This window comes from Elephas maximus, chromosome 17 (genome assembly GCF_024166365.1).
Source record: "Elephas maximus indicus isolate mEleMax1 chromosome 17, mEleMax1 primary haplotype, whole genome shotgun sequence".
Lineage (NCBI taxonomy): Eukaryota > Metazoa > Chordata > Mammalia > Proboscidea > Elephantidae > Elephas > Elephas maximus.
In genome coordinates this window covers 67,803,333-67,829,373 of record NC_064835.1, presented here as the reverse complement: position 1 = coordinate 67,829,373, position 26,041 = coordinate 67,803,333, and the positions used below count along the sequence as shown (strand labels likewise).

At 36.1% G+C, this 26,041-nt stretch overlaps 1 protein-coding gene across 3 annotated transcripts in view; it reads left to right on the top strand.

Moving 5' to 3' along the window:
* Window positions 1-26,041, top strand: part of APLF (aprataxin and PNKP like factor) — a 122,511-nt gene that overhangs the window by 66,416 nt on the left and 30,054 nt on the right. For all 3 annotated transcript variants that reach the window (XM_049856417.1, XM_049856416.1, XM_049856415.1), the window contains 3 exons: window positions 168-352; window positions 8,014-8,369; window positions 17,326-17,451. In XM_049856417.1, coding sequence (XP_049712374.1) covers window positions 168-352; window positions 8,014-8,369; window positions 17,326-17,451 — 667 coding nt within the window. The remainder of the gene's footprint in view (window positions 1-167; window positions 353-8,013; window positions 8,370-17,325; window positions 17,452-26,041) is intronic.

The following is a 26,041-nucleotide window of genomic DNA, read 5'->3' as shown; positions in this document are numbered from 1 at the left end:
ACAAATAAGTGTTTTCAAGTTGGTATTAATATAAACGGAACTTTAATTTTACTTGCTTTTTTATCCTTTTTTCTTTTAATGTGGATTATTGACATTTAAAAATACAGGAGATAATTTCCTTTTTTTCTTTCTGTGTGTGGTGTGTTGTATATTTGTGTGTGTTTAAGGTAATGGTGTAATACAGGAATATGAAAAAGAAGAAATCTGCAAAGGTAAAACACAAGTAAGCGTAACACAGCAAGGAAGAAAGCGATTAATTTCATCACGAAATTCAGAGAGCACATCAGCAGAGCAAGACCCAGGAAAAAAGTGCAAAAATGTTGATCAGGAAGAATCCAGTATTTCATCCAAGGTGATTTTTAGAATTCTTTATTTGATCATTTCTTTTCTTTGTCAGGTGATCTACATAGGAATTAATTATGTGCTATAGACAGCAAGGGGAAACCCAAACTAGTTTTTCCTATTGAGTTTATGAAGATATATAAGTAGCCCCAAATTTTTTGCGTTATTGAACTAATCTTTAAATAGTACTTGAGTTGTGAAAAACAAAGGTATTTAATTTAGAGTTGTTTGAAAAAAGAAAGAGAAACCATTCAACTGTGGCCACAATTTGATACCTCCATTCTGATTTCATTTCCTCTTTCTTCTTGTAAAATCTGGTTTCTTCTATTCCATTGGTCATTGCCGGACCGCATGTAACCACCTTTTTCTTGCTAAGTATGAAGAAAAGAACAAATGATGGAGTAGTGCTTAATAGCCTCTTGCAGGATCACTTCTGTGCTAACTTCAGGATTTATAGCCTTCCTCTTTTCCAGTTTTTGCTAACTCACTAGAATGATTTGGCCAAATTATGCATTCTTTAACACTGGGTAGTTTTTTTTTTTTTTTTCTTCAAGGCCTATTTATTGGATGTATTAAAAAAGAGAGAGAAATACAGAAGTGGTACCCCAGTTGTCTGACACCCACCCCACCTCTGCCCCCAGGGGAGAAAGGTCAGGCATTCTTCTTTTTAGGAAAGATGTGGCTTAAGATGACCATCTTAATGATGCTTGTGGACCATGACTGAGTTCTCTAGGTCCCCATCTTCTTAGTCTCAGGGAGAGCCAAAGGAGTAGGATTGATTTTAGAGTAGCACGAACTTTGTCATTGTTGTTGTTTAGGTGCCGTCGAGTCCATTCTGACTCATAGGAACTCTGTGTACAAGAGAACAAAATGCTGCCTGGTCCTGCACTAGCCACATATTGTTATGCTCGAGCCCATTGTTGCAGCCACTGTGTCAATCCATCTCATTGAGGGTCTTTCTCTTTTCCACTGACCCTCTACTATGCGAAGCATGATGTCCTTCTCCACAGACTGATCCCTCCTGATAACATGTCCAAAGTATGTGAGATACATTCTTGACATTCTTGCTTCTAAGGAGCATCCTGGCTGTACTTTTTCCAAGACAGACTTGTTTGTTCTTTTGGCAGTCCATGGTATGTTCAATATTCTTACACCAACACCATAATTCAAAGGTATCAATTCTTCTCTCTTCTTTATTCATTGTCCAGCTTTCACATGCATATGAGGTGATTGAAAACATTGTTGCCTGGGTCAGATGCACCTTAGTCTTCAAGGTCACATCTTTGCTTTTTTTCTTTTTCTTTTTTAACACTTAAAGAGGTCTTTTGCAACAGATTTGCCCAATGCAATGCATCTTTTGATTTCTTGACCGCTGCTTCCATGGGTGTTGATTGTGGATCCAAGTAAAATGAAATCCCTGACAACTTCAATCTTTTCTCCAGTTGTGAGGATTTTGGTGCTGGAATGATTGAAGTGGCAGCTGCTATCCCAAGGGTACAATCTTTTACAGTACTCCACTCATTCCTGCCTCTCTCCCACGAGAACCATCTTCTCAGGATCCTATCTTCCAGGTAGAGAAATGGGGTCCAGTTGGTGTAGGCTCAATTCCTTTGCTTACTTGTGGAGTCATGTTTAATAAATGAAAACAAGGTGTACATTGGCTATAAAACTCAAAATAAAATTTGATTTAAAATAAAATTTGAGCCTAAATATGCTCTACTCTCAACTCTGAACATATCAGTATGATCTTGCTCTCCCTTTTTTTTGAGAAAAGGAAAAATTTTTTTTCAGATGAAAACCTGGTGTATACATGTTTTACTACCTTTATCTCAACCCATACAGTTAGATAATCATGAATAAAACTTTAAGAAACACCTTATTATTTGACAGATTGTAGAGATGAGCAGTAAATGAATCCCAGATACTTGAAATAATTGTGAGAATTTGATGACATCAGGGGAGTATTACAGCCAGGCCCCAGAAACATCTGAGCTCTACTTGGCCAGTTGCTCCTCTTCCCCTTAGGGTTCCTGAGCATGGGAGACACAAGGCTCAAGGTGTCATAACCCTTCATCAAGGGCTTTTTGGTAAAGGTAGGTCAGAGAACATGACTTAGACTGAAGAAGACTCAAGTTAAAAAAAAAAAAATTTAAGACCTTCCCAAATCCTACCCTCCATCCCCACCCAATTTTAATCTTAACAGTCGAGAAGGTAGTTCAGAGGGGATGAGTACAATGCAGAGCAGGAGTGGAAGCTCAAAGTGAGAGAAAACAAGAGGCTGGGTCCACCAATCTAGTCTAATGGCAGGAGACTGCCAGTTATAAAGAACTGAGAATAATTTGGTCATGTTTGCAGAAGAGATTTGGGAAAAATCGTTCTCTTTCTCCTGGGGAGGTATAAGAAAGGAGGTGAAGAAAAGGGGCAGAAGACATTTTCCCCTCAGCCCTCAGATTCTGATTCACTTGGTCTTGGGGTGGGGCCTGGGCATCAGTATTATTTTAAATAAACTACCCCAATTTTAATATGCAAAGTTGAGAATATCCGATATAGTCTGATACCCTCATTCAGCACCTCACAGGAAACTGAGCTTCAAGGGTACATACCTAGTGACCTTGGGCCTCAAAGCCAGGTCTTCTCATCTTGGCTATAATGGATTTTTCTGCCACACCATACTGGACTATCTGCAAGCATTTTTGACTCTGGTAACTTCTGATAATGAAGATAATTGCTCTGAAATAGTCTGTAATTTTCGTCAGTTCTCTTATGTCTTTCTACAACTCCTTCCCAGTTATGTAATCATCTGATTTGCAAGGAAAAGTGAAGGTGCTTGAATTGATTAACTTTAGAGGGAGGAATGGTACTTCCTCTGTATAATCTAATTAGAACTCAGTTATAAATGACAGAAGGAAGTCTAACTGAGACTACTTATGCAAAATAGGAAAGTGCATCAGCTGCCCATTGCTCTGTCTCCTCTGTGCTGTATGTGCGGCTTCCCCCGCTGTAATAATTGCCGACGTGAATAAGCTGGCGGTTAAGTAGGGCATTTCTCTGCGTATAGTTGCCTGCTCTGAGGCCCTGCTCATTATTTCTTCATGAATAAAGCAGGGGCAATGAAGAATATATCTCCACTTACACAGCTATCTCTTAAGTAAGGCTGTATCCCCCAGAGCCCCTCAGTATTGGTTTACCATGTCAGAGTCTTACGCCCTTTCCTTCTCACTGGCCATTTGAATTTAGTACCATTTATGGCATAAATGTAATACCCTGGTGGCGCAGTGGTTAAGTGCTTGGCTGCTAACTGAAGGGTTGGCTGTTTTTAACCCACCAGGTGCTCCGTAAGACAAGAGACTTGGAGATCTCTTAACATTAAAAAAAAAAAATTTCTTTTTTTTTTTTACAGCCTAGGAAACCCTATGGGGAACTTCTACTCTGTCACATTGGCTTGCTATGAGTCAGAATCTATTCAACGGCACGCAACAACATAGCACAACTCTGGTCATTCCCACAGAAACATCTATTCATTCAATTATCCATGTGTTCAACAAGCATTTATTAAACAAAGAGTAATATAGTGAAAATAAATAATGCCATTAACAACAACTATAAATAAAAAACAACAACCGTTTATTGAGTTCTTATGGGTTAGACCCAGTACTCGGGTAGATGTTATTTTAATTGTTAGAAACTCCTGGAGAGTAGCTTGATAATATCCTTGATTTATAGAAGATGAGGGAGGAGATTATGGCATTAACCCTGTCAAGAAAGAAAGGGAACCTGACCTAAGTCAGTGGCATTAAGGATGGAGTGAAGGTATTAGATTAGAGAAATATTTAGGCATCAAAAGTACAAGACTTGTTGCTTGGATCTGGGCTGAGTGAGAGCAAGAATGATTGAAAAGTAGACTTCTCAGTGTCTGAGTAGGGTGAATGAATAAATTATAGTGGCAGAACCTATGGTAGAGGATAGAGGTAGGATTTTAGTCTTGACATTTTGAGTTTGAAGTGGAAAAAACATTGAGGAAGAGTTATCTAGCTTGTGGTTGAATATGAGTTTGAAGCTCAGGGTGAAATTGGAGCTGGAGGTTATGATTTTTTAGTCATTAGCATGTGGATACTAATGGAATTGACCAGGACTTCTAAGGTACCTTATCAGCACAGACGTTCTTGCCAAGGACAGCTTGGAAGGGGTTGGGAGGTCTTACCTAATTGAACTTATTCTAGGTGAAAGTTTTTATCCTGACCCTTGTAGTACATTAAAATTCAGGTGGTTGAACCAGTGGCAGAAGGCTTGTTGGAAAAGTTAATAGACTATTTTAATAGCCTTAATAGTATTTTTGAGCCACTTCCAAGCACCAAGGTCTTCTTCTCCCAGCTCCATGCTCCCAGAGGTCTCTGGCATGAAATAGTGCAGGGGACTCTGGTATTTCTCTCATAAATCTCCAGCCTCCCACTCTAGTTCTTCACATTTTAATCTAATCTAGGAAATACTCAGTGTGGATGCTTGTGAAATATGGAACTCTGTCTTTTCCCTCCTTCTCCCAAGTACAGAGCACCATCAGTCGTTCTCCTTCCCTGACTCGCCAGTTCAGTGACGTGCTGTAGCTCCTAAGCTTTGTAATGGGCATAGTACAAATTTATGCCTCAGCAAACTTACAAATTACTGCATGTAATGGATTTTGGGGTTCATTTAAAAATAATTGAAGCCATAAATGTTAAATTCTTGAATGCCAAGGGTCTACTGTATATTAGCAGTTCATGGAGTTCCATAAAGAACATTATGAATTCCAGTTTTTGTGTCTCTTCAAACACATTTGAGAACCCTTGATCCATGGTATGGATACCTGTGACTTTATCATTCTTTTCTCTTTTAGAATAAATTAACATGTTAAACGTACTCCTTTTGTGGACTTCAAAAACCCTTCTTTATATTTCATTAGAGGGAGTTGAAGTATGATGCTGTATGTTTCATTTCTTATATTTCATTTTCTAAATGTTTTGCATTTTTTAAATGGCAAAATAATACATACTTGTTAAAAAATAGAATATTGAGAAGCATATTGATTAAAAAGTGAAAGTCTCGGTTTGCCTCACCCTTCAGTCCTGTTACTAATATTTTGATTTGTATCCTTCTAAATCTTTTACTTTGGGTTTATACAAGTACAGAAACAGATATATTGGAATTTTGAAAAAACTAAGTAGAATCATATTCTGTATATTGTTTTTGCTTTAGTTAAAAAAAAAATCAGGCTTTATACAAAAAGAACTGAAAAGAAAGAAGATTTAAAGATCTACCCATTGCTATCAGGTTGATTCTGACTCATAGTTGTGGGGAGAAGTTATTTCCTCCTTTTCTAAAACCAAGAGTAGATAGGTGCTCTAAGAGAATTACCGGTGGGGTTTTCAGATTCGAACAGGAGCAGGAAACTGGCATTTCATTGGACATCTGCTTAGCCATTGAATTTGCTGACCTGTCCCATTATTACCTTGAATAGGGAAAAAGAAAATGGGTGAGAGCTGACCCAGTAGTGGGGGCTGCCAAGTGGGGAGGTGGGTCAGGATTGCCCCATTCCTACCTCAGCGTCCTTGGCATGTGCCAGTGGTCCTATAATGAAGAGAGGGTGAGGTTGAGGTCTAGTTGAGACCACTACAGCTGGGGAACAAAGAGTATGTTTTAGAGGGATGTGGCGTGAATGCCACCAGCTGAAGGTCTGCTGCGAGAGGAAGCCAAATGGTTATATTTCTCATAGGTTATCTATTACTATGGGGGCATTGGTGTTTCAGGGCTAGGATTCCTATCTTCCATGTGGGAAATTCAGATTCAGTTCCCAATCAGTACACCTCATCCCGAGCCACCTGTCTATCAGTGCAGGCTTGTGTGTTGCTGTGATGCTGAACAGGTTCCAGCGGAGCTTCCGGCCTAAGATGGGCCAGAAAGAAAGGCCTGGTAGTCTACTCAGAAAATCAGCCAGTGAAAACCATGTGGACCGTAATGGTCTGGTCCTCCCCTGACCCTGGGAATGGCACACAGTGAAAATCCTGTGGACCGTAATGGTCTGGCCCTCCCCTGATCCTGGGAATGGCACACAGTGAAAACCATGTGGACCGTAATGGTCTGGCCCTCCCCTGATCCTGGGAATGGCATGCAGTGAAAACCATGTGGACCGTAATGGTCTGGCCCTCCCCTGATCCTGGGAATGGCACACAGTGAAAACCCTGTGGACCGTAATGGTCTGGCCCTCCCCTGATCCTGGGAATGGCACACAGTGAAAACCATGTGGACCGTAATGGTCTGGTCCTCACCTGATCCTGGGAATGGCACAGGGCCAGGCAGCGTTCCGTTCCAGTGAGCGTGGGGCTGTCAGGAGTCGGGGGTCAACTCAACAGCAGTTAACAGCCACAACAGCCGCAACCATGTGTTACTGTAAAAGAACCATGATAAGACCCAGGTTCACTTTGTAAGATCATTAGTTTGGATAGTGTTTTAAATTTACGGTTTTTCTTGGGGAAAAAACAAAAAACCTTAAGTTATTAGTCCAAAGGAAGTTATCCTAATAATACCTTCTCAAGAAATTTCAGTTGTTTGGTATTAAGTAAAACTAATAAGGAGCAAACATGGCTCCTTAGTTGTAAGTGGAGAGTATGTTTATATGTCCCTAATATCCTGTCATCACATCCTAAAGATGGCTGCCAGGAGGATTCAGGTTTTTCTGAGCCATGTTTCTACTCCACAATAAGTGTAAGTAATGAGATCATTTTTAATAGGATAATACTGTTACCCCTTATAATTGTGGTAAGTACAAATTAAGGAGTCCTGGTGGTACAATGATTAAGTGCTTAGCTGTTAACCGAAAGGTTGGCGATTCGAACCCACCCAGTGGCTCTGCGGGAGAAAAACCTGGCAGTCTGCTCCCATAGAGATTACAGCCTAGAAAACCCTATGGGGCTCTGTCACACGGGGTCACTGGGAGTCAAAATCAACTCAATGGCACCTAAAAACAGCAAGTACAAATTAAAATAGCTGTGCAGTGCTAATGAGAGCACTTGCTTAGGTCAAAGCATCTTTAATTGGTTAAACTAAAACTTTTATTCGGACTTCTTCAAAGGAATTTTTTTTTTTTTCTTCCCTGAGCTGGTCATCCCATAGCTTCATGCAAAATATTTCTATGAGGGAGAAGCGATTTTATCATTCAGTTATAGAAAAATATGATTATATTTGCAGGGTAGAAATAAAGTATTACAGGTAACTTACAAGAAATTATAAGGATAAAAAAAAAGGATAGTGCATATTAAACGCATGACACAGTGTGAAACCATGACATTTAAGAGCCTTATAGATTTTTGGGAAAGAATACTTTTAAATGAAAGCAAGTAGTATATTATCTCATGTCTTCATTTGTACTTTTTGATTATTTTTCACTGAATGTTTGACATGATTGTACATTTTGGTACAACTATAAATTCATTTTCTAATAACTGCAAACATTTTTTTAAAGTTATCAAACTAGAAACATAGCCAATAGTGGTAATTTTTAAGAACTTTAAAATGTGCATCTTGATGTTTTTAAAATGTAAAGTTTTATTAAAATATACGTATGGCACAAATCTTGTAGTTTCAATCTTTTGAGATTAAATTTATATATTTCTTTTTTAAAATGCTCCATTTGCTTTATAGGAGACGCCGCAGTCATTTTCTGCAGTTGCGTTAAGTAGCACGGAGGTGAGTGATGTGAAGACTGATACACAGAGAGAGGAATTGCCAATACAGAAACTTGACAAGATTTCTGAACAGAGAATCATCACTAAACGAACACCAAATAAAAAAGACCAGGCAGCGAGCTCTTCTGAGAGTAGTTTGAGTGCCCCAGGCAACTCATGCCGCGTTGAGTTCCCAGGATCTCACCCCGAGTCTGGCTCTGATCCCCCCAGCCCTGAAACTTCACATGCAGAGGTGACTGTTTCAGTTCCACAAGGTTCTGAAGAAGACAAGGCCAAAAGGACATCCTGTATGTACGGAGCAAACTGCTACAGGTAAAGAGAAATTACAGGTAGAATATAATGTTATTATTTCTACAGCGTGTAGCTATGTAGATATATGGGGTAGTGTATTAAAAGCCTAATAAAACCCACTGGCCCAGAAAGGTAGTAGCTTTATCCTGGTTTGCACTTTCTCAGTTTACAGTCCAGCAAATCCTGTTGTTGTTAGGTGCCGTCAAGTTGCTTCCGACTCATAGTGACCGTATGTACCATAGAACAAATCACTGCCTGGTCCTACGCCATCCATACAATCATTGATATGCTTGAGCCCATTGTTGAGGCCACTGTGTCAATCCTTCTCACTGAGGGTCTTCTTCCTCTTTTCCGCTGACCCTCTACTTTACTAAGTGTGATGTCCTTCGCCAGGCCCTGATCCCTCCTGACATGTCCAAAGTATGTAAGATGTAGTCTCGCCATCCTTGCTTCTAAGGAGCATCCTTCCAAGATGGATTTGTTCGTTCTTTTGGCAGTCCGTGGTATATTCAACATTCTTTGCCAACACCACAATTCAAAGGTGTCGATTCTTCAGTCATCCTATTCATTGTCCAGCTTTCACATGCATTTGATGCAATTGAAAATACCATGGCTTGGGACAGGCACACCTTAGTCTTCAAGGTGACATCTTTCCTTTTCAACACTTTGAAGAGGCCCTTTTCAGCAGATTTGCCCAATGTGATGCGTCTTTTGATTTCTTGACTGCTTTTTTACTTCTATGGATGTTGATTGTGGATCCAAGTAAAATGAATCCTTGGCAACTTCAATCTTTTCTCCATTTATCATGATGTTGCTCATTGGTCGAGTTGTGCAGACTTTTGTTTTCTTTATGTTGAGGTGTCATCCATACTGAAGGTTGTGGCCACCAGTGTTCAGATACCAGCAGGGTCACCTGTGCTTCAGCTGAGCTTCCAGACTAAGACAGAGTAGGAAGAAGGACCCAGCAGTCTACTTCTGACAAGAATTAGCCAGTGAAAACCTTATGAATAGCAGCGGAACAGCAAATCCTCCTACAGGCTTTGAAGATACAGAGAGGGATGGAATGTTTCATATGTAGACATGCTGACTAATGTAAGATACTGAATATTGGAGTATCCAGACTTGAAAATTTAATCACTCAGACCTACATACCTGTTTATTTAAAGTCTTATTAGAAATTAGAGAGATGGCTTCATAAGTATTATCAATAGAATTTTAGGTTGTGTTTGGTATCTTATTACACCTATGTATTTTCCTTTATATTGTTCTAATGGTGATTTGAATCACCTGGATGCCTTCTAAAACAACTGAATATGTATTTGCTGGGTTGATTGGTTACTCCTGTACCTACTTCATTTGTTTACATTAGACTGTATTGTCTGGGGCCCCTGGATGTGCAAGCAGTTAACACACTGAACTGCTAACTGTAAGGTTGGTGGCTCAAGTCTGTTCAGAGGTACTTCAGAAGAAAGGCTTGGCAGTCTACTTCCCAAAAATCAGCGACTGAAAACCTTATGGAGTGTCATTCTACTCTGACACACACGGGGTGGCCATGAGTCAGAATCAACACAGTGGCAACTGGTGTTTATTTTGTGAACTCAAATTATAAGTCCTTAGTTTTAAGACTATAGTTTCATCTATGATGTTTGTAGTAGTATGTTTATAATCACGTAGTCCTATTGCGAAAGCATTTCTTTGCCGTTCCAACTTGCCAAACTGAATACCTTACCAATGTATTTGGTAAGACAGCATTTGTTGTCTTCTATGTAATATTTATATCACATATTCTATTAATTCCATATTCATATTGTCTCTCTTTAAAAATGCATTACCACTTTGGATGACAACATTTTTCAGTTTCAACAGTTCTGATTTATATATTTGTAAACAACTTTGTCTATGAGTGGCCTTAGTTCCAAATATGTAACATAAGGTAGAAACTTGTAAGGTGTATACACCTTCTGTTACTTTGGATTTTGAAAAATCCTGTTTGGTATTCAGCACTGTCATTAGTCTTTGTTAAAGGTGATGGAATGCTTTATCAAGACCATAATGAATTCGCTCGTATTTGATGATGATACATACTAGTTTTAATCAGTCTTAGCTTATAAATAGTTATTTTAATTTTTTCACTAATTTCGATATGCATATTTAATACCTAAGAAATATTTGTCTTTGAATCTTTGAAAACAAATGTTTGTATCTGTAACAAACGGAGCTCATAACATATATTGAGTTCTCGTTCTATGTATACCTCATAAAAATCATTTCCAGAATCAAAGCCGTGGCTTTAGTTCACGCTGTACAAGTGAATGATCTCCTAAGCCTCCACACTTTTCCACAAGTTCATATTACTCATTATTGCCTGAGTGATCTGGCTAAGAAAATAAAAAGAAGAAAAGAGAGAGAATGAAGTAATCTTACATTGCTCTCCTGTACAGAATCTTTCAGTAGCCAAAGTCTAGGCTTCTTAGTATGGCCCAGAAAGCCCTTGAACCGCTTGGATCTGCCGTGCTGTTTTATGCCTTCTGCGATGGACATGCTGTTCTCTTTGTCACTCCCCCTGCCCCGCTTAAAAACCCTGCTTATATTCAGCTCCTCTCTGATTCCTTTTCTGACATGCCCATTTTTCCCCAGATTGCTCATTTCCTGTCCTATGCAAGTTCTTTACCTTATACTGTTTCTAATATTACATTTGATTCCTAATTATTTACTTACATGTTCTGTCTCTCTTAGTAGAGTATTATTGCTCAAGGGTAGTCTCATTTGGTCTCTTACTGTCATGCTAATTGACTCCCATCTGCAACACACATATCTGTTCTGAGTTTTAGACCCAAATATTTACTACTTATATCTACAGCACTTCAAATGCAATGTGTTTAAAGCAATTGCATCTTATTTCAATTCTTTGTGATGAAAATTAGCATTTAACTTTTTACGAACTACTGCTTTTCAAAAATCTTTTTTTTTTTATTGTACTTTACATGAAGGTTTACAGAACAAACTAGCTCGTCATTAAACAGTTAGTACACATATTGTTTTGTGGCATTAGTTACCAACCCCATGACATGTCAACACTCTACCTTCTCAACTTTGGGTTCCCTATTACCAGCTTTCCTGTCCCTTCCTGCCTTCTAGTCCTTGCCCCTGGGCTGGCGTGCCCCATTAGTCTCATTCAAAAATTCTTTTTGAAAAATATTACTCTTTTGGGATCATGTAGTTCTTCTGTTTGATAGCGTATGATTCATTTAGTAAATTATTTTTAAAAAATCAGGCAGAAGTTGAAATGTCTCTTGTTAACACTTATAAAAATTACAACCTTTGGCTTTTATCTGTGTATATATATATATATATATATATATATACCCAAACCCATTGCTCTCGAGTTGATTCTGACTCATAGTGACCCTATGGGACAGAGTAGAACTGCCCCATAGGGTTTCAAAGGAGCAGCTGGTGAATTCAAACTGCCTACCTTTTGGTTAGCAGCCAGAGCTCTTAACCACTGCGGCACAGGGCTCCAAATATATATAAATTATTTAAGAATTAATAATATATAAAATAATGTTTTCATCTTTGGTAAAAGTAGAGTATTTTGTTGAAGACCGAATCTCCTACTGAGAACAACTAGAAAAGTAAAACACCCATGTTTGAAATTATGAGAGTACTACAAAGGCAGCCAAACCTTTGAGACTACTTCTTCCCTTGTAGTATTTGCCAGGTTTTTAGTGTTTTAGACAGGGCTAAGAGGTCAAGTGGAGTTTGGGATAGTGTTATGGGGCATGGGCAACAAAAATGGCAGTCAGTGTTTGCAAAGTAGGAGAGAACTTATTTGAAACATAGACATCCAAGGGGGTAAACATGAAACTAAATATAAATGAAGATAGACTATATAAAACAATAATATTTTTTGTGATGTGTAAAATGTATGTAGAATATGTAAATAACACAAAAGTGTTCGGTGAGTAAAGCAAGTAAAACTGTTTAAAGCTTTGCAATATCCAGAAAATTCAAAGAGTACTAATTTATATCATACTCTAATAAGTCAAGGATGCATGTCTGTCTTAGGCTGGGTTCTCTAGAGAGTAAAACAAGTAAAGCGTCTAAATATATATGGAGAGAGATTTATATCAAGGAAATGGCTCACACAATTGTAGAGGCTGGAATATCCCAAGCCCATGGATCAGGATAGAGGCTTCTCTTGATTCACGTAGCTGCAGGTGCTGGCGAACCCAAGATTGGAGGGTTGGAGAACAGGGTTCCCGCTCTCCGGCCTTGAAGACTGATGAATCCCAAGGTCTACAGATAAGCTGATAGCTCGAGTCCCAAGAGCTGGAGGTCAGATGAACAGAAGGCAGCAGCAGGATCCAGAGAGAGGAAAAAAGCCAGAATGTCTGCTTATATTCAGATGCAGGCCACACCCCCTTGGAAACTCCCTTTCAACTGATTGGCTACTCACAGCAGATTCATTCATGAGAGTGATCACATATAAACACTGAGAATCATGGCCCAGCCAAGGTGACACACAGTCTTAACCATCACAATGTCCTAATCCCTGGGTAACCATCAGAAGAAGAGTAATATGTAATTAATAAGCTGATGGAAATGGGGAAATTGAATAATTTAAAAATTTATGATCAACCCAAAGGAAGGCAAGAAAAGAGAGGAAAAGCAACATAGATTGTATGGGATAAGTGGGAAAAAAAATTAAAAGATGGTAGGATTAAATAAAGGGAGAGAAAGCCTTAATCTGCTTATAAGACTTGCACCTTAAGTATAAGGACATATAATGGTTGAAATTATAAAGATGGGTGAAAGGTAAACCATAAAAATCTAACCAAAGAAGAATTTGTGTGTGCATGTTAATATTAGACAAAGTAGAATTTAAGGCAAAAAGCAATACTAGAGGTAAAGAGGGACAGTTCATAATGATACAAGTTATTGATTCAAAAATTCTGAATTTGTAAGCACCTAATAGTGCAGGCTGAAAACATATAAAGCAAAAATTGACAGAAGTAAAAGGAGAAATAAATTCTCAATTAAAACAGCAGATTTTAACCTATGCTAGCTATAAATTATAGGCTAAACAGATTTAAAAAAAAAAATCAATGATTCTTTTCATTCATGGGTTATTTAGAAGCACACTGTTTAATTTCCAAACATTTGGGGATCATCTCATTTTGTTTTGACTGTTGGTTTTTTTACTTAACAATGAGCAAATTTGAACAAACTTGACTAAATTTTTATATTCAGAACACTGAGCAGTGAAGAAAAACATTCTATTGAAGTGCCTCTGGAATACTTTCTCAAATAAACCATATCCTTGACTATAAAACGAGTCTCAACAAATTTTAAAAATCAGAGTATTTTCTGAGCACAGTGTAATAAGCTAAAAATCAGTAATCAAAATAAAATGAGATGATCCCCAAGTGTTTGGAAGTTAAACAATGTACTTTCTGAACAGCCCATGAATGAAAAGAAGCCATGATGAAATTTTTAAATATTTAAACTAAATGATACTGCAAATGTGACGTAGCAAAACTTGTGATGCACTTAAAGTTAGCTTAGGGGGAAATGTATAGCCTTAAATGCATATATGAGAAAAGAAAGCTGAAAATCTACCTTAAAAAAAAATTAGAAAAGGAACAGCAAGTTAAACCCAAAGAACGTAGGAGGAAAAAAAATAATAAAGGTAAAGAGGAAAGTAATGAAACAGAAGATAGACATAAAATAGAGAAAATAGAAAAGCCAAAGGATGCATTGAAAAGACTAACAGTATTGATAATCCCAGAAAGACTGAAAAAGAAGAGAGGGAGAAAAGAGGAGGGAGCACAGATTCCCGGTAAATACCAGGAATAAAAACAGAACATCACTAAAAATCTTGCAGACAGACATTGAAGATATAGTGAGAGAATATTGTGAACCAGTGTCACGTCAATGGATTTAAAAAATTTGAAAGAAATGAACAAATTTCCAGAGGAAAAAAAACATAACAAAAGGGATAAAGGTGCAAATACAAAATCAAAATAGTCCTATATCTATTGAAAAAAATAAACCCATAATTAAATACATTCTTACAAAGAAGAATATGGGCCAAGATGATGCTACTGGTGAATTAAGCCAGTTTATTTAAGGAAAAAAAAAAAAAAACTACCAAAAAACAAAACTCAATGCTTAACACAATTTGTCTAGAGAACAGAGTGAAGGAATGCTTCTCAACTCATTTTATGGAGCCAGCATAAACTTGGTATCAAAATCCAACAAAGGTATAGAGGCAAATACTAAAGGAAACATTAGTATTTGATCCCAGCTGTATATTAAAACCCATACTAGAATACTGTATCACAATAAAGTTAGATTTATTCTAAGTTAGACTGTTATGCAAGGTTGGTTTGATATTTGAGCATAAATTACTGTAGTTCACCAAATTAACAGATTAAAGGAGAAAAATTATACTGATCATCTCAATAAATAAAGAAAAATCATCTGGTAAAATTCATCATCCCGTTTATGAAAAGAATTCTTGATAATAAATGAGTAGAGGAAATGTCTTCAATAAAGCATTTCTACAAAAGCCTACATCTAACATCATACTTAGTGGTGAAATATTGACATTTCTCCCTTGATATTGAAAATTAAAAAAGTGTGCCCACTCACCATTCCTAGTCAACATTGTACTGGAGATCACAGCCAGTATGATACGGCAAGAAAAAGAAATAACTAATGTGGATTGGAAAGGAAGAAATAAAACTATATTTATTTACAGAAGGCATGATCATATACCCTAACAATTAAGAATAATCTTCAGGTAAACTCTTTGAATTAATAAATGAATTTAGCACAGTCAGTAGGTTCAAAATTAATATCCAAAAATATATTTTTATATTCTAGCAATAAAATATTAGAAGTTTTAAAATTGGAATATTTAAATAATATTAAAACTGTAAATACCTAAGACTAAATCTAGCAAAAAAATGTGCAAGACGTATCTATGGAAAACATGGCAAGAAATTAATTAAGTGGGGGATATATCACGTGCATGAATTGAAATACTCAATATCTTAAAGATACACTTTGCCCAAAATTGATTTATAAGTTAAAAGCTTATTATAAAGCTACAGTATGTAGTAACAGTGTAGTATAGGTGCCAGCATAGACAAGTCATCAATGGAAAAGAATACAGAGTCTAAAACCAAACCTACATGTCTGTCTTTATAACAGGTGCATGGCAAAGCAATGGTTAAGTATGTACCTTTCATTCAGTGGCTCTTGGTAATTGGATATTCATATAGAAAAATAATGAATGTTAACCCCTGTGTCATACCTATCACAAAAGTCAATTTGAGAAGAATTGCACCTGACAACAACAAATGTAAAACATAGAACAGTAAAGTTAGGAGATGATAACCTAGAAGAATATATTCATAACACTGGGACAGGCAAAAAAATTTTTAAAGAGGCTACAAACCACAGTAATCATAATTATATAGTTCAGTTGCTTAATGGGACTATATTCATCTTTTCTGAAAAATATACTATTTTCAAAAGGTACTACTATTTTCAAAGTATACTATTAAGAGGATGAAAAGGCAAGCTACAAAGTGGGTAAGGATATTTGTGATACGTATATCAAAGGATTTATGTGCAAAATAACTACCGGTCAATAAGAAAATGATTGACACTCAAAAAATGGGCAAAAGGCACTTCACAAAAGAGGGTATACAAATGGCCTATAAGTATATCAAAAGGTGCTAAAGCTCATTAGTCATTAGGTAAACACATATTAAAATACAATGTTATAGATCAGGGGTTGTCAGACTTTTTAAAAGACCAGGCAGTAAATCTTTTTGGCTTTGTGGGCCATATGGTCTCTGTTGCACCACTCTACTCTGCCATTATAGAGTGAAAGCAGTCATAGACAATACATAAACAAAAGAGAGTGGCTATGTTTCAATAAAAATTTATTTACAAAAACAAGAAGTGGGTTAGATTTGGGCCTGCTGGCCATATTTTGCCAATCTCTGCTATAGATACTATTACATATGGATCAGACTGGCTTAAAAAAAGCTGACAAGACCAAGTATTGGTGAACATGTTGAAAAACTGCAACTCTACTAGCCTGTTAGTGGGAGTGAAAATTGATGCAATCACTTGGAAAAGTGGAAATATTTATAAAACCTGGTAAAAAAAATTTTTTTACCTGGTATATATTTACCTGGTAAATAAAAAAATATTTACCATATACCCTAACTATATACTCAGGAAAATGCATATATATGTACACCAAAAGAATGTTCATGGTGTTATTATTTATAATAACCAATAAGTGAAATGAACCCAAAAGTTCATCAACAGTGGAATTGATAAATTATAGCAGCTTTAAACAGTGAACTATTACACAGTAATGAAAATGAACAACTGCTTCACGCAACTACACACACAAATTTCACAAACATAAAAAGTCAGACTCAAGAAGTACATACTATGTAAAACCAAAAACCAAAAAAGCCCAGTGCCGTCGAGTCTATTCCAACTCATAGCGACCCTATAGGACAGGGTAGAACTGCCCTGTAGAGTTTCCAAGGAGCGCCTGGTGGATTTGAACTGCCGACCCTTTGGTCAGCAGCCGTAGCACTTAACCACTACGTCACCAGGGTTTCCTACATAGTATAAAAAAAAAAAAAAATTATGTATTTTAAACAAAAAAACCCGACAAAACTAATCTATTATTTTAAGGTATCAATTCTCGAAGTGTGATCCAGGACCCCTGGGAATTCCCAGTGTCACCAGAAATTCATTATGTTACCATGAGAGTTCTCTATTGACTAGAGATCATGAACTTTGTTTTTAACAAGACAGCACACTGGTTCATATTCTGGAATAATCAGATGTGGGTTGCTTGGTTTCCTGCTATATCCTGGAAAAGCCTATTACATCCTATTATTTTTTTCTGACAGTATATTTTTCACCCTCATAGGAAGAATCCTGTCCATTTTCAACACTTCAGCCACCCTGGTGACAGTGATTATGGAGGTGTACAAGGCATGTATCAAGATGAGGCTGATGACCGGCCCGAATGTCCCTATGGAGCATCTTGCTATAGGTATGCAAACCCAAAACGTTTGGTTGTACTCTTTTTTTCCCCTGATTTCTGATATTCACGCAGGAGAAATTATGGGCAGCTTCCCATTTCAAACCTTTAACTTTTAGATTTAAAAACTTCCGTAGGTAACGGTTTTTCATTTTGTTAATAGGTAGAATTGTAATGTTTCTTCTAAATAATTCTAAATTGTTGAAGTTACTAATGTCATAAATACCTGAAATTGTTCTTCATTTTTAACTTCCTAAAATGCAGATCAGATCACTTAAAAGCTGTTGGTGTCACCCCATCATATACTCCGTGAGGCTCTTTAATATGACATAGAGCCATTCATGATGTTGTCTCTGTCTTCCTCTGCTTCCTCAGTTCCTACCACTCCACCATTCTCACCAACACATGGAACTCAATCCTAGAAGAAGATTAAGAGCACCTCTCCTCTCTGCTTCCATAGCATCTTGTGCTCATCTGTATCATGCACAGAGTAGAACTTATATCATGAGATTGTACTTTTTCTTTACTGAAGTATCTCCTCTCCAGGGGGCAAGTTTCTTGACATCAAGGACTATCTTTTACCCTTGTAACTTGCCCCTTTGTTTAGTGAATGAATGAACTCGAAATGAACCACACTACCAATGAAAAAGTAGTGGTTCCAATGTTAGAGAGCTTTAGTTCTAGGTAGGCATCTTTCTTAGATAATTCTGGAATACAGGTTACTGAACTTACTTGTTCCTTTAATATTGTTGCTAATTCTATGACTGTGGCTTTCAATAAAAAGATAGGCTTCTAAGGCTGGAAAGAGAAAGTAAAAGCCTTATGTCTTATCATTTGAAAAGTAGGTGTTCCATGCCAGCTGAACATCCTGCAGAAAATAATAAGAGGATATTATGATCAATTTTGTCAATATATTTGAAAAACTTGGAGATATGTACAAAATCCTAGAAAAACACAACTTTTAGAAAGAGATACAAGAAGAAATAAAAAATGGAGTACTCCTATAATATTTGAGAAATTGAATACATAACTAAAAGCCTTCCTCCAAAGAAATTCTAAGTCCATTTGGTTTTAATGGCAAGTTTTACCAGACACCATATTGGTAAGGTAGAGAGGGTCAGCGAAAAGGAGGAAGACCCTTGACGAGATGCACTGACAGTGGCTGCAACAGTGGTCTCAGACATAGCAGTGATTGTGAGGATGGCACAGGACCGGGCACTGTTTATCGTTCTGTTGTACATAGGGTGGCTATAAATTGGAAGCAGCTCTACAGCACCTAGCAACAACAACATACCAAACATTTAAAGAAGAAACACTCAGTTTTTACACAAACTATTCCCCCAAAATAAAAGATGTTATATTCCCCGTCTCAATTTATGAGGCAGCATAACCTTTGTACCAAAATCCGGCAAGAATAACATAAAAATGAAAAAATACAGGATAAACTTAGTTTTGAACTTAGATGCAAATATCCTAAAAAATTGTTATTTAAGTAAATCAAGTAATAAATAAGAAGGAAAATATAATATGTTCAGTTTGGTTTTATCCAAGGAATGTATATTTTAATATTAAAAAATAATATAATTTACTGTCTAATAAGTAGAAAAATCATATAACAATCTCAATAAATAAAAAACTGACAAAGTCAAGCATTCATGATAAAAACTCTACAAAATAGAAATATAAGGGATCTTCTTTAGTATCATAAGGACTATCAATGAAATATTTATAACCAATATCTTAGAAGTGAAATACTAAAAGTTTCCTTTTTGAAATAAGAAATGAGACAAAAGAATCTGTTATCACTATTTCTATTCAACATTAACCTGGACATTCAAGGCAGTATAGGAAGACAAGAAAAGCAAAATGGATAAAGGTTGGAAAGGAAGAGCTAAAACTTTCAGTTTTCACAGACAGTACCATCACTGCATATATAGGAAATACAAAATCTCCTACGGGTGAGTTATAAATATTAATAAGTGCTTAGTAGAAATCAATGTACAAAATCAATTGTGCTTCTATATTCCAGCACCAAACAGAAAATAAAAATTTAAAAAGGTAGTGTTTATAATAACATCAAAAAGTATCAAGTTCCTAGGAATAAATCTAATAAAATCTATATGGAGAGAACTGTAAAATTTTAACAGGAAAAACAATTTTAAAAGACCTGAATACTTATAAAGATCAAAGTATATGTGATTGGAAGATTCAGTATTATTAAAATATCAATTTTTCCCAAATTGATTTATACGTAGACCTCTTCAAGATCACAGTTGTTTTTTTAAATGGAAATGTATAACGTCATTTTCAAATTTACATTTTTAAATGCCAAGGGCCAAATAGCCAAGACAGTCTTAAATAATAAAAAATAAGTGGCAAGAGTTGTTATACAGCTATAGTGATTAAGGCAGTATGATACTGGCACAAAGATAAAGTAACAACTCTGGAACAGAATGCAGCCCATAAACAGATCTATGCATCTTCAGGTGGCACTTTTGACATGTTAATGAAAAGAAGTATTACAGGTATTGGGAAAAATATTACTTTTTTTTTTTTTCATTTAATTGTACTGGGGTAATTGGGTATCCTGGAAGAAAAAATAAAATTGGAACCCTGCTTCATACCATACTCAAAAACAGAATTCCAGATAGATGATAGAACTAAATGTGACAAGCAAAACAGTTAAGCCTTAAAGATAAATACAAAGGGAATTGTTTCATGATCCCAGAGTAGGGATTATTTTCTAAAACAAAATACAAAGAGCAATAACTAAAAAGGAAATCATACAATTATTTGACTATATTAAAATTAAGATTTTTTTTTTTTTAACCATCGGTAGACACCTGTAAGAGAGTGAAAACAAACCAAAGAGTGGGAAAAAATGTTTGCAGCCCGTGTATCTGACAGTAGACCTATATCCAGAATACATAATGAGGTATTTCAAATCACTATTGCTTTTTTCTTAGTGATATGTACAGGCTTTTTGCCTGAAAAGAAATCCAAATGGTAAATAAATATATGAAAAAATACTCGGCATCATTAGTTATCAGAGAAATTTTACACATGTACACACACACTATCTTGCAGTAATTAATTTCTTGCTCCTATATTCATTCAACAAACATTTTCCAAAGAAATCATCGAATGTCAAGTACTGATGAAACAAATACACTTGTAAGTACAAATAAGATGTGGTAGGAGCCCTGGTGGCACAATGGTTAAACCACTCGACTGCTAATGGAAAGGTCAGTGGTTCGAACCCACCATGCGCTCCTTGGGGGAAAGATGGGGCAGTCTGCTTCCATAAAGATTACAGCCTTGGAAACCCTACAGGGCAGCTCTACTCTGTCCTAGAGGGTCGCTATGAGTTGGAATTGCCTCGACAGCAATGGGTTTGTTTTTTTTTTTGGTTTTAGTAGAGCAAATATATTTACATGTATTTATATTTTTAAAACAAAACAGCCTTTCACAGTTTGTGTCATAATTCATGGCACTATGGTGATATGCCTTTTAACTGTTTTAAAACTTTTGTAAGTGGAGACTTGTATATATATAAATACCCAGCCATTGTCACCTAGGAAGGGTTTTTTCCTCCACATTTCTCTCATTAAAATAATTTTTACAATTTATTGATTTTTTTCTAGTTGTTAAAACTCTACAATGATATTCTACATCCTTCCCACAAACAAAAATATAAGTATGTTTAGTTTTTCAGAAGAATAAATGTAAAGTACAAAGCCTCATAAAGAATAATGTTGTCCAAAGCTGCTGCCTTTGTATCAATCTCTTAAAGAAGTCAGAGTAGAGCAAAGAGAAGTTACTCTAATGTCAGTATCGAACATGCGCTAATACAAAAATTTATGTCTATATGTAGATATTCTATATTATTTGTTTTTTTACCTGTTGAGCTGCTTTGTCCAGGGTTTGGTTGCAGATAATTTTTAAAGAATTTTTTTCCTCTTCAATTTTAATTACGATTCAGAGATACTTTTTGAAACTGTTAAAGATGGTCGTTTATTCTGACTATTTTACAAATGAAAGAAATGAAGACTAAAAAAAGTCTGCGTGAGTTGCCTAAGAGCCCAGAGGTAGTGAGATCAAAATTTAGACTGGAAACAAAGCCTCCTCCCTCTACTAGTCTAGTGTTAGCCCAGGGCATTGCTAATCTACCAGTGATAGTTATAGCTTTATATTACTGTTTACCAATCACCATCCAGTCAAATCCGACTCCTGGTGACCCCATGTGTGTCGGAGGATAACTGTGCTCCGTAGGATTTTCAGTGGCCAATTTTTTGGAAGTACATTGCTAGGCTTTTCTTCCAAGACGCCTTTAGGTGGACTAGAATTGCCAACTTTTTGGTTAGCAGTAAGTGCTTAACTGTTTGCCTCACCCAGAGACTCCAAAGAGTTAGCAGTGATCGCCTTTTTAGCTAAATGACAAGATAATAGTTTGGAGTTAAAAGCAAAAGACAATAAACTCTAGGTAAGGTACTTTGGTAGAAGAAATCATATATTTTCCAGGTCAAGAAGATGAGAGAAATCCTAGCTGGTATGAAAGTATATACATATAATATGTATTTACATATTTTTTCTTGTCACTTTATCATTCTTAGTTAGGTAAAAACATCTAATAGATACATTTTGTATCATTGCTAAAACTAAACTGATATATCATCTTATTTATTCTCTTGACAATCTTGATTTGTGAGAATATATATTATTTTCATTAGCCATATACTGTTTAGTTCTAGAGTATAAGCCTAGTGTATCAGAATGATAAAATGTTCCAATATAGTTTTCATAAAAGCAATTTTTCATGTAAATGAATGCCAGGTTTTTCCTATAGCCATAGAAGAAAAATATTGAAGTCTCGTTGACAGTTGCCCTTAAGTCGGTTCTGACTCATAGTGACCCTGTGTACAACAAAATGAAACACTTAACCTGATCCTGCTCCATCCTCACAATCATTGCTAGGTTTGAGCCCCTCGTTGCAGCCACTGTATCAGTCTATCTTGTTGATGATCTTTTTTTCTGACCCTCTACCTTGAAGTCTTAAAGATCATAAAGAAAGCCATGAAAATCAGCAACAAAGTATTATATTTAGAAAAGTGAAACATTTCCAAAAGTAGAGTTGTGATAACCCCGTTTTCCGTTATGGATGACACATTAGGAAGAGGAATGAAATTCACGAGCTAAAATGTATTTGTTTGCTTTTTATATTTAAAATTTTGCCTTTGGAAAAGCAGGATATGAATTGTATTTGAGAAAAAAAAACAGTTATTCTCTCAATGCTAAGTTGATTGAAATTTTTTGTTTGTTTAATATTAATTTCTTGAACATGTGCTAGTCAGTTTCTTTTTCTGATATATCTATGTGATCAGGTGTTGTAGAACACATTAAATAGTCTTATACTACATGGCAGCTGCCTAAATTTATATGATACCGTATTTCCAGGAATGGATTGTCATCTAGAGTCAAAGTTTTTATCGCTGTAGGGCAAGTATGCAACCACAAAACTGTACATATACAGGTATAATTCATTTTCAGCCATTCCGTCCCTTGAATAAAACAGGGAAAACAGATATGGATCGCATATGTAAAGGCATACTATAGTAAGAATAAAAATTTCCACAGCTCATCATCTAATATAGGAGGTTGATGTTTAGAAAAGGATAATTATTATATTTTACTTTTTTTCTAGACTACAGGCATTATTAGCATTTCCTATGACTTGTTATACTTTTTTTATCTAACCAAATTAAATTCAGCTTGAAAAAAATTATAATTTGAAAGAACTAGTTGATGCTGTTATTCTAAGTACCTTATGCATTTAATTCATTCCTTTTGCACTGTGCAGTACAATTGTCAGAGGACTGGCTTCATTTAATGCATTTGATGAGTTTAAGGTACTTGTCTCAATGAGAACATTAAATACTTCATGTCCAGGAGGCCTGGTGATTACTGTTCCTGCCCCTGACTCATCCACTTCCTTGACTGCGTAATAGGATTGCATGCAGTCATTGCTCCTGTTCTTTTTTTCGAATAATATTTTACCGTGTTTTAGGTGAAAGTTTACACAGCAAATAAGACTTCCCTCTAATAATTTTTATACGGGTTGTTCCGTGCCATTGGTTACAATTTTTACAATATGTCAAGCATTCTCATTATTTCCATTCTGTTTGTTCTGTTTCCGTTTATCTAGTTTCCCTTCCCCTCCTTGCCTTCTCACATCTTTGCTTTTGGATATCTGTTGACTGTTTGGCCTTATATAGTTAATTGCTTAAGGGAGACATTATTCATGGGCAATATTGTTTGTTTTATAAACCAATCTATTATGTGGCTGAAAAGTGATCAGAAATAGCTTAATTCCAAGTTCAAAGGGTATCTTAGGGTGATAGTCTCGGGTTTTTTAGTCTGTATTGGTTCAGTTGCTCTGGCCTTGTTTAGGAATTTGAGCTTTGTTCTATATTTTTCTTCCTTTCTCACAGGACCTTTTATTGTGTCGCTGATTAGAACGGTTGGTAGTGGTAGGTAGGCACCATCTAGTTCTTCTGGTCTGAGATTAGAAGAGGCTGTGGTTCATGTGGGCTGTTAGTCTCATGGACTAGTGTCTTCCTTGAGCCTTTGATTTCCTTCATTCTCTTTTGCTGTATAAGCGTACAGACCAATAGTTGTACCTTAGGTGGCCGCTCGCAAGCTTTTAAGACCCCAGACACTACTCACCAAACTAGGATGTAGAACGTTATTTTTGTGAACTAAGTTGTCCTCCGAGACTATGGTCCCAAGTCTTTTCACCCACTAAACCAATGTCTAGGAAGTATCCTTACCTTTGCCCCCTATGTGGTTTCCTATATATGTGGATATCCACAAACATGTACATATGCCTGCAGATACACCTATCCATCCACATATATTTACTTGAGTATGCCTTACTAGACACATGTATGCATCCATACCTACCTATGTAACCACACACATATTTTTTATTTATTTTGCCTATTGTTGCAAAATTGTATGTTATATAGCATTTACTGAAATTGTTTCCTTTTTCTCGTATACTTGGTCAAGTTATGCTGACTTCATCCATATTTGGGATTGCCTTTCCCATCACCAAAAGTAACAGGTATCTACTATCTAGAAAAGGATTTCCCTTCCCTCTCCATCCAGTCCCTGGTAACCATCAGAGAACTTTGCTTTCTGTGTGTATATCAATTTTTGACACTTTATAGTAGTGGGACCATACAATATTTGTCTTTTTGTGATTGACTTATTTCATTCAGCATAATGTCCTCCAGATTCATCCATGTTCTAAGATGTTTCATGGACTCCTGGTTATCCTAATTGTTTAATATTCCACTGTATGTACCACAATTTGTTTATCCGTTCATACATTGTGTTTTCATTCTCATTTGATTCTAAGAATTTTTAAATTTCTTCTATTACCCAATATTTTTTAAGTAAGGTATTACTTGGTTTCCATGTATTTAATGTTTTTCCTTGTTCTTCTTGTTACCGATTTCTAATTTTACAGCTTTATGATCAGAGAAGAAGCTTTGTATTATTTCAGTGTTTTCAAATTTATTGAGGCTTGCTTTGGGACCTAAAATATGGTCTATTCTGGAGAACGATCCATATTTGTTGGAGAAGAATGTCTGCTGTGTTGCTGTTGGGTGGTGTGCTCTGTATATGTCAGTGGGGGTTCAGTTGGTTGTGTTATTTACATCTTCTATATCTTTGTTGAGTTTCTTTCTCGTTCTATCATCGAAAATGGTGTGTTAAAATCTACTACTATTATTGTAGAACTATGTCTCTTTTCAATTCTGTGGAGTTTTTTAAATGTGTTTTTGAGTTCTGTCAGTTGGGTGTGTGAATATTTATTATGGTTATGTCCTCTTGGTGGATTGACCCTTTAATCATTATATAATGCCCTTCATTGTCTCTTATAATACATTTTGACTTAAAGTTTATTTTATCAGGGTTTATTATTGCCACTCCTTTCTTTTGGTTACTGTTGGCTTGATATATTTTTTCCAACCTTTGATTTTTAACCTATTTATATCTTTGTGTCTAAGGTGTGTTTCTTGTAGGCAGCATATTGATGGTTCATGGTTTTTTTTTTTTTTTTTTTTTTCGTTCTGCTGCTCTATGTCCCTTGACAGGTACATTTAAACCACTTGCATTCAGTGTGTGATTATCTACAGGTATGAATTCACTGCTGCCATTTTGTTATGCTTTGTGTGTGTGTGTGTGTGTGTGTGTGGTGTTAACGATTTGTTCCACTTAATTTTCTGTGCCGAGTTCTTTTTGTTTATGGATTTTCTTTTCATATCCTCTGTTGTTGATTTTGTATTTACTGAATCTTTTTGATTTTCTTCTTCTTTACTTCGGTAAGTAGATTTATTGTCTTTGTGATTACTCTGGCATTTACCTTTATCTTCCTAAGTGTAAAACAGTCTGTTATATCTTCATATTGCCTTAACTTCCTTTCCATATGGAATTTCTGTGACTACACCATTTATTACCCTTTTTTGTTTTTTGAAGTTGTCATTGAAGATTGACATCTCTGGTTGCCTCTTTCAGTTTTGCAGCTTTCTTTTACTTT